Source organism: Cydia strobilella, chromosome 5, assembly GCF_947568885.1.
Source record: "Cydia strobilella chromosome 5, ilCydStro3.1, whole genome shotgun sequence".
NCBI classification, from domain to species: Eukaryota; Metazoa; Arthropoda; class Insecta; order Lepidoptera; family Tortricidae; genus Cydia; species Cydia strobilella.
In genome coordinates, this window is record NC_086045.1 from 3,321,421 (window position 1) to 3,331,460 (window position 10,040).

Genomic DNA, 10,040 nt, shown 5'->3' on the forward strand with positions numbered 1-10,040 from the left:
GGGACTATTTCGCCAGTATCAAGGTATTAAGAGGTTTAAAAACGACAAAAATTGTACGGTTGTACAAGACAGTGTCCGGTGATTTGTTAGCTCTTGTAAATCGATAGCTAGACTTTACAAGAAGCACGTGGACTACCGGCCGTTGACTCCAAGATGGTGGTTAAACGCGCTTCAAAATTAATTCTCCATTCACTGCACACTACCACATTAGTTTACTGTATATTAAGCTATCGATATTACACTTTAAACAATATTAATGAGCAAAAAACAAAGTAATTAATCACGATGCTAACTATCAAGATGGCGCTCGAACCAATATTGCTTAAGAAATTCATTATGACAGTATCCGACTTAAAAAAATACATTAAAAAAATGTTTTGTGTGACGATTATCCTTTATTTATTACTAAAATACCCACCAAAGAAGTAAGAACAGTTAAACTGCTTTACTTTTACGAGGAATATCTTCTTTCATATCTGCAATTACGTATGAAGCTGCCGTCCAAAACGCCGCACAGTCAATGACATCTGTCTTATTCAAGACATTCAATGTATCCCCTTCACTGTGATGGAACCAGAAATACCTCTCGTTGTCATTCATTAAAGATGCCCCAGGCACCCCTTTATTGATAATCAAATTTATATCCGAACCAGGGTAGTCGTTTTCCTTTAAATTGTCTATTGGTGAAAACAGTTTAAGTACTTCTGCTATAATACACTGAGCCTCTTTAGACCCAGCTACCGTTAGACCACGAGGCTTAAATGTACCTTCATCTGATTCCATGACGAAATCAATGTTATTAAGCTCGTTTATGTGTTTGCTTAAGTATGCTTGAGCACCAACTAAACCAGGTTCTTCTGCTGTCCATAAAATAGCACGCAAAGTTCTTCTTGGTCTTAAATTTAAGTGGTGCAAAGCTATTGGAGCGAGCCAACTAATGATCATTCCGCCTCCGTCATCCATAGCTCCTTGTCCTACATCCCAGCTATCAATGTGCCCAGAGACAATTACTACTTTATCAGGATTATCTTTTCCTTTTACGTCTATAATGGTATTCCGTGACTTTTTCATATCAAATGTGCTGAACATTTTAATTTTCAGAATAATCTTTTCACCTCGATTCTGAAGTCTATATAACAAATCTGCATCTTCATGAGTAACGGCTGCTGCTGGAATTTTTGATACTCTATCATCATAATACTGAGCGCCAGTATGAGGGGAATATATAGAAAAGGGAGTAATTGATCTAACCAGCGACGCGACAGCTCCTTTTTTAGCTGCTTTAGAAGCACCTTGTGATCTATATTGCACGGTCTCTCCGTAACTAATGTAAGGTACATCGTAAACAACTATTTTCCCTTTAATAGCATCATTAGTTTTCTGATCAAGTTCTTGAAAGCTTTGGACAACGATTGCTTCTGCTGTTATTCCTTCCTTTGGAGTGCTCACGCTGCTCCCAAGACCAATTACTGCGATATTCTTTTCACGAGGTGAGATCATTGACACCGATTCATGTCCACGAACCCAGTGTGGTGCCTGTAATATATGATAAATATGCATGTGTGTATTATTTATTATTATTGTTAGAAATTAACATGTGAGGTCCTACGGGTCTAATTTTAGGCACAGTAGAATTTTGTTAAGTATCAACTTTTTCTTGTCACTTGTTACCATGGTTACATCCCCTATCCATAGTCACTTAAAACTCTATTTCTTTACACACATACACACATATTTCTTTTCGTACATCACACATCATATGGTATTTCAATCTAGACATTTCATGGACAGTCATTGCTCCAAAATCTTCCCCGCATTTCTTGTTTTAAGCGTCTTTTCAAACAACGCTTGTTTTCAAACAAGAAATGGGGGGATGATTTTGGAATTTATAGATTTCGATATCATCTACAATTTACCGTTACCTACGATCAAATATAAAAGCACCCATTAAATCCCTTAGTCCCCCGCAATCCTGACAAAGGACCAATTAAAAATCCTGACATCTCATGGGAACTGACACATGGCAACCCTATATATAATACCTACGTCTACTTCTTCAATAGTAACATCTGTTACTCCATGTGCTCTCGTTAGATTAATCATGTGATCAATAGCTTTCTCCAATGTCTCTGTCCCGGACGGACGAGCCCCAAATTTGTCCAAAAACGCTGCAAATCTGGAACAACCATAAAATATTTAGGCCTGGGTCAAAAACGTTATGGAAAACCGGCTCTTCTGTGGATATTACAAAAGTTAACGATTTAGGTACCTACATATATTTTTCTAAGACTTTCAACATGCAGGTTTTAAAAAGTAGAAGAAGAAACATGTGTATAACGATAAAGTACGAAAATTAGGCTTTATAATGTCCACAGGAAAGTTTCGTAAAATAAAAAGTTTTTGACGCGTCTCCCGTTTACCTAAGGCGGTTGGTATGAAGTTATTATGGTCAGCTACGGACTGGTTGAAGGCTTGGCATCATTAAGCTTATGTGTATTATGATATGTAGATTAGATTTAGATTTATTTATTTCAGGATAAAAATTACACTATAAATTCGCATCAAAAAATATAATTGTAAAAATGTACTACTATTTCCAACTAGGGAACAAATCAAATTATTTTTATGAAAATTTTGATTTGTGTTTTTTAAGTAGTCACACTATATATAAATTATAAACTATAATAGATATCATACACTTAAAAAAAGTGACCAAGTTCACCGGTGGCCGAGGCGGGAATCGAACCCGCGTCTTCAGCTTTGCGTGGCTTTGCATATACAGGGTGGCTAAAAAATAAGTGCATTCCCGTTGCCAGGGAGGTTTTGGGATTATACTGAGCAACTTTTACTATGAGACCAAGTACGAAATCGATAAAAAATTACCCTGCCATAGAAAATGGTCCAGCCAAAATGTATGAAACAGCTAAATCCATGGAATTTTGCAGATCGCTGTTCTTTTAACCTCTTGTTTTTCTAAATGCCTAAACATAAAATCAAGAAACGTATTAAAATTGTTATATTCCCATCAAGTTAAAATCGAGTGCTATTTGATATAACGGCCCATTAGATGAACGATTGAGTTTCATAGCGTCCTAAATTCTGCCGTTTCTCGGGCGTTAAATAATTTACGGTATCAATAAAATTATACCTTGAATATAAAATGTTAATTAAAAAGGTTGAAACTTTGCCTGAACAGATTTTACATTTATTTGAAAACAGCGCAGAAGGAGATTTAGGCAAACACAATCATAATAATTATTAAGGCGGTTCCCTGAGCCAGAAGGCGAAAAATAAAAATCATATTTTTCTAAGAGACGTTGATATTCGTAGACGTGGAAAAAATATATGTAGTTCTAGATTATATTATCTTTAATTTATAAGCTTCCGATACACGAATTATGACACTTCGCTCGATATAATTAATTCCCAAAGTAACCTCTAACTAGGAGTTTTAATCCAACTTAACTCGGTTATTTATTATGTGACACTATAAACACAAAAAATAAGAATCAACAATCTTAATAGTAATTTGACCGCTTTCGAATTCGATACTGTAAGGAAACTTTTTTAAAATAAATAAAAATCGACAAAATTCTATCAAAATTGACACTTGGCGCGCATGGTCTTTCCCGATCTTTCTTGCAAAATGTGACAGTGATAGCGGCAAACGGATGGAACGGCCTTAAGAACTAGAATAAGTAAATTAGAAGCAGTTTGAGTCTTTTTCAATTGAAATAACCTATGAAAACGGATATATTCAATTCATAAAAAACTCGCATGATATTCGGGCTCGAACATTTACTCGATCGAAAAGTACGTATACTTTTTCAATTCGATTACGAGATTCAGATTACATGAGTGAGTGTAAGGTCCAATGGTTTAAGGTTCGACGGTGCCGTGACTGACTCGTTTTTATGTTTAAATTAAAAAACAAGACCGAAGTGATCCCAAAAGTGTTCCGTTTTTCAAAACAAATTTTTGCACGGAACACTAAAAAACGAAGCTTAGGTGTTAGAGAGGGATGCTCACTGTACTTAAATAAAATTATTTGACACCGTGCACGAAATAAAGTACCAGAAAACTATTAGAAAAACGCAGACAGCAGTTATTATTATCGATAGAACTATAAAGAGCAGGTAACTTGACTGTGACGTCACTTGAGGAGTGTCTTTTCAAAAGGGCTTATTTCTCTATGAAAATCCTTAAAAAAGGGTTTATTTTTGTATGGATTTCATATAGAAATAAGCCCTTTTGAAAAGGCACTCCTCACTATTGTTCTCCTCACTAATGTGGTAATTGGGAACGCCCTCGTGTCCTTAGTCACAGATTATATAATAGTTCCCTTAGTTCCTATTACCCCAATTGAATAATATCAATCAAAATGAGTATCACTCATGATTGTAATTTTGGTGAACTTGAAACTACCTGGGATTTGTAAGCAGATACCATATACAGCCATGATAATATTTTTAAGTAAATATGATTGTATTTTTTGAAATTGTTGACATTTTTAACTATTATTTTTAACTTATTTATATTTTAATTTTTATGAGTCAATAATTTTACAATGAATTTTATTTTTTAACAATATTAAGTTTTTATTTTAATGATTTTATAGTCATCAACGTCCAAATATTCTTTATAAATTGCTGTTCTGTTTTAATTTAATTTATTTAATTTTAATTATGATTTTTTACATTGTGATGTGTGGACCTATGTTGTCTTTTAAATAAATGGATTTATTATTTATTTATTATTATAATAACAAAATTTTGAGTCTTGGACTTGGTCTTGGATTTTGAACAAAGGTTTAAAATATTTTGTTCGATTAATCGGTACCACATGTGCGTAGCTTTCGAATCTTAAAATCACTTAGGCATATGAAGGCCTCTTTGTATTTGTGTTAAACATACTCAAGATTTTTTTGTGCAATTAGAAGTACTATATATCTCACTGTTTTTGATTATCCACCGTTCCCAATTCCCCCACTCTCCCCTATGCATAAACTGGTAAAATCACTGTCCTCTATCTATTTCAGTTTATGTGACTACTTAAAAACACAAATGAAAAATATTTAATAAAATAATTTGATTTGTTCTCTAAGTTGTGCACTAAGCTATATCTTTACCAGTTGGATATAATAAAGGCACAGATCATATAAAGGTTAAGGTATATACAATAAATGAACGAGTGAATGAACGAAACCTAACAAACTTACTGTTCAAACATTATCTGTCCCAATCCTTTGTTCTTAATCTCATCCATAATTGTCTGCGTCACATTTTTATAAGATGCTATATCGCGTACAATTTGTGGATCCAAGTTACATTCACTTTCATCATATCTGGTGATAATTGCAGCGTCTATATTAATTAAAGTTAAAACGAGGAAAAATCCTAATATATACATTTCAGTCAACATTTGGCCAGAGTTAGCCGTGTACTACATAAAATGTTAATCTTTTGCTCGTAGTGATGTGCCACGGAATATTCTGTTTCTGAAAATATTTCCTGTACCTGACCCTTATCCCTTTTTTTTAATAGACCAAATAATATAAATTAGAACAATCCTGCATACAATATGTCTTTCGCGAAAAAATTTTGAGCAAGAATTGAGCTAATAATAGTCCCCACGCGGGCCAAAAGCCGCTTGGAGATTTCACACACGGCTTTAATTTTCTTCGCAGATATCTGCAAGTTTTCTCATGATATTTTCATTCGAGGATTTTAAACTTTTAATCATATATTGGTGTTAGAAATAACACCAAATTAAACTGTTTTTCTTTTGTATACATCTCGAAATCATTATTCAATCACATTAAATAAATAAATAAAACATTTGATTCATTTTAGATTATTTATAGTTGCTAAAGAGCAACACAAAGAGAGTAATACAAAGGTATTAGCCAAACAGTATTTTTTATTTCTAAGAAGAGTAATTTAATATACATACGTCTTGCTTTGTAAGAAGTAAATAAATAAAAAATTAAACCGTTTTACTGAATAGAAAGACAATAATGATATAGAAAAATGTACTAAAAGCTAAAAAATAATTAGGTTGGTTCTAGGTTCTAGTTATAACACTACTCTCCTCAACAGTACAAAATACAATAGTGGGACGTAACCTGAGTACTCATATTATGACCAGAACTGTGTGTATCATTATCTGATACTGGCAACATAATTTAAAAATATTATTAAATACGTGTTTACATTCATATTTGATAAAAAAGCAACTCCAGAATTATTCAGACACATTTCCGGTAATACTTTCTGATAAGTCACATCACTAGTTATTATCACATTTGAGAACACTGTTATCGACGTTCGTTGATGGTTGAACTTATCCTGGGGTCAGCCGAATGGAGATTAGGTTGTAAACTACGTGCTTAACTAATGAGTTTGTATAGCTATCGGAAAACAATAATGAAAGTTTTGATTGGCTAAAATAAAATAAAATTCGAACGGGTCTACCGCGATTTAATTTCATGTTTTTACCTTAAATTCCGACGTTTCAGCTGAGTTGCACCAGCTGTGGCCACGGAAAGACTGACGTCCCAGCAAAATGTCAACGGACATCTACGAGAACGACACTCATAACATCGAACATTTTTATAAACGAATTTCGGGTAGTTTAGTGGCTTGCTTGCCGCGATAGCAGAGGACGCTGGTTCGATTCCAGCCTGGGGCACTGGTCACTTTTTCTTAGTATATGACATTTCAGTTTATAATTTATATAGTAGTGTTTCTACTTAAAATAAGAACAAATTAAAGTGCTTTCCGTAAATAATTTAATTTGTTCTAATACTTCTAACCGCTCCTACTCCGCTGGCTTGGACACCTGGAGAGGATGGGAGAGGATCGTGCTGTGAGAAGAGCGTATGTGGGGCATCCGGGCGGAAAGCGTCCGTCTGGGCGTCCCAGATACCGCTGGAGTGACGAAGCCCTAAAAGACCTGTCCGCCCTCGGAATACCTAACTGGTGTGAAGTGGCGCAGAATAGGGCAGAGTGGCGCTCTATTGTGTCGGAGGCCAAGATCCTTTTTGGGTCACTGAGCCAGTGAAGTAAGTAAGTAAGTAATACTTCTAACAGTAATATATGATATGACACAAAAGTTTTGGACATGTCACACTTTTGTGAATTTTCTGTTAACAAAGTGTTATTATCCTACAGTAAAATTCGGATATGGCACAACATTTTTGAAAAATATTTTTTTTTAAACCGAATAGTGTCAATTATAGCATATTTTTTGTTAATTTATAAATCATCAAAAAACGATTTTTCTCAAAAATGTATATGGCACAAACGTATTCTCAGCCGAGTATAGTAAATGAAAGAGCTATCGCGCTTAATGAAAAATAATTGTTATTATGATTTAGACATTTTAGAAATTGCTTGTTACAGATATCGATAACACATGAGTCCCTGTTTATTTAATCACTAGCACTGGCGCATTTTTGGCCGTCAAAAGTCAAACCGGGGCATGATCATAATGAAAATGAAATGAAATCAAAAATGAAATGAAAATCTTTATTCCAAGCAACTAGTGGCCCATAACCTTAAAACTAGCATACACATTATAAAAATATATTTTCAAACTAAACACTACAAAATAAATCACATTATTGCATTACGCAACCCCGCAGTGTCAGGAAACACGACAAACGACACGAGGAAACAGTTTTACTCAAGTTTTACTACCAACGTAACGAGAAATGTGCTTTAACGAGCTTAATTAAAGTGAAATGTTATATTTTAGCAACTTTGTGACACGGAAGCTACGCTAATTATGAAAGTTACGAGTACATTACGAGTAGATATATCTACGTAATAAACAAAATTCTCGCTTTTCGAAACCAAAGAGAAATGCTGTATCCCTAGTGTAAATTTCATTTGATAGCGTAACGTGACGTATGCGTTTACGTTGTGTCATTCTCTATGGGATTTTGAGTTTCCAAAAACTCCCGCTTGGCGCGCTGTTCAAAATCCCATACAAAAATAGACAACGCAAACGCGAACGCTCGTCACGCTATCGAATGAAATTAACACTAGGGGTTCTGGTTTCAATTTACAGTGAGGCATTTTGCTCATAGAAGTCAGAAAATATTATTTTGTAATGTAACTTCAATACAGTTATATAAATATTAGAATATATTTATGGTTACAGTAGGTATAAAATCCGGATATAATAATATGACCTCGAAGGGAAGTGACAAAATACGTCATACTAAGCGGATGTCGTATTAAACAAAGTTGATCAACTTCTTATTTGTTAAGTTTTCCAAATTAATCTCAAATTTATTTGTAAGAGATGAGTTTTAATTATTAATCTTGTACCAATCAACTTGTCACTGATAATCAAAACTAAAACAACATACACACACAGACACACTACACATGGTACACATGTACCAAACGTGGGGACGGCCACGAAAACCAGCGAATGTGTCATTATAACCGGTTATAATTTCATGAAAATGGGATAATAGGTCATACTAAGCGATTTGCCACTATAAGCGAAGTCATCTTATCCGACTTTGTTACAAAGAATTTTATATGAAAACCAAACTTCCTAGTGGGAATTGTGTTAGGATGCATGCTAAATTTATCATTTTATAATCTTATCTGTGTATTGTTACTGGCCTGTATCTGTTATTTTTTCCAATAAAGAAAATAAAATAAAATTAAACTTCGCACAGTAATCACGTCATAGAAAGCGGTTGGTCAATATAAGCGCAGTCATAATAAATAGATTCTATTCTACTGTATATCGGCTAAGTATTGATGAAAAAAAGTAAAAGCACAAAATCTACAATGTACAAGATTGCCTGTCAAATGTCAAAAGTGCTACCGATACCGGAACAATGTGAATAAAAAAAATATTTCAACTTTCTCAACTGCGCAATTTTCTCTGACTTTCCCGTAGGCATTTGAAGTTTTTGTAACACGGCCACGCTCAAAGGATTATTGAAGAAAATCAAAGTCACTGAAAAGAAAACGTGTATGTATACAGTTCACTTACATTATACCACAGATCAGCGCTTATCACAAGATGGAGCGATAAATCAATTTCCCTTAGTAAGAACAAAGAAAACTATACTCTTTCCTATCTTATTGGGTGCTAGTGCTAGCGTAAGACACAGACAATATGATTATCTCTGTATAATGTTTGAAATGAGACAGTCCTGGGCCAAACTTTAAGAAAAACATTTGAAAAACTTCGATTATGGAATTAATTTTGTACCTTTAAAAAAGCCAGCTAAAAACTAGGCCATAAAAACTCTATTGAAATTGCAATTATCAAAACCGGCCCTGTAATGTTCGTGTGTACATGGTAATGGTTACGGCTTTTTGGCAACAGGTTCGTGTGACACATGAGTCTCATGACAGTCGTGATCTTTATCTAAAGCTTTATATATATATATATTTTTTTTTCAATTTATTTAGGTAAACAAACAATCACTACAAGGGAAACTTAAATATAGTAGTTTTAACACTATTTACAGTATGTGTGACCAACACCGTTCACCACTTAATAAATACAATAATTTTGATTATTCGGAGCTTATATACAACTGGAGCTTAAGGCTCCGGGAGACATTGATAAAAGAAAATATAAGTATTATTAATACATTATAAATTCATGAAGAAGATAAGAAAAAAAAATCCTTAACGCTAACCAGTTAACAGTGAAGTGCATGCAGAATTACGTTATATAAAAAAAATTGGTACAAACTTACGTTTTATATATGTATATAGATATTACATTTAGTTACTATCTCTAAGTACATCTATTACAAGCTTTTTGTATACACCAGTACTGCAGCCAAAAATATCCAGATGGTTAAAATGTGTGTTATAAGTATGGACGAGCCTGCGAAGAGGAGCGCGCTCACCGGCGTGGGTGCGGCGGTATATTGCGATATCTAACTGAGTGATATCTATGATTATTACACACCGGAATCTCTTGAATGCCGGTCACGTTGTGTCAAATTTTCGTCACACCGTTCAGTATGGGGACGTGACAGAATTACAGAAATC

At 34.1% G+C, this 10,040-nt stretch overlaps 1 protein-coding gene across 1 annotated transcript; it reads right to left on the reverse strand.

The window, feature by feature from the left end:
* Positions 1 to 372: 372 nt before the first annotated feature.
* LOC134741833 (carboxypeptidase Q-like) lies at positions 373 to 5,436 on the reverse strand. The gene is made up of 3 exons (XM_063674724.1): positions 5,219 to 5,436; positions 2,047 to 2,176; positions 373 to 1,536 (listed from the first exon to the last, which is right to left on the reverse strand). Exons 1-3 carry the CDS (start codon positions 5,419 to 5,421, stop codon positions 436 to 438), a joined length of 1,434 nt encoding a protein of 477 aa, XP_063530794.1. The 5' UTR covers positions 5,422 to 5,436; the 3' UTR covers positions 373 to 435.
* Between the last annotated feature and the right edge of the window lie 4,604 nt (positions 5,437 to 10,040).

Bases quoted from the DNA above. Each gene is read 5' to 3' on its own strand.
- LOC134741833 (XM_063674724.1), bottom strand. From the start codon at position 5,421: ATGTTGACTGAAATGTATATATTAGGATTTTTCCTCGTTTTAACTTTA. The intron at 2,177-5,218 runs GTAAGTTTGTTA...TGGTTGTTCCAG, and splicing joins GGACAGATAATGTTTGAACA to ATTTGCAGCGTTTTTGGACA. The intron at 1,537-2,046 runs GTAGGTATTATA...CATATATTACAG, and splicing joins TTACTATTGAAGAAGTAGAC to GCACCACACTGGGTTCGTGG.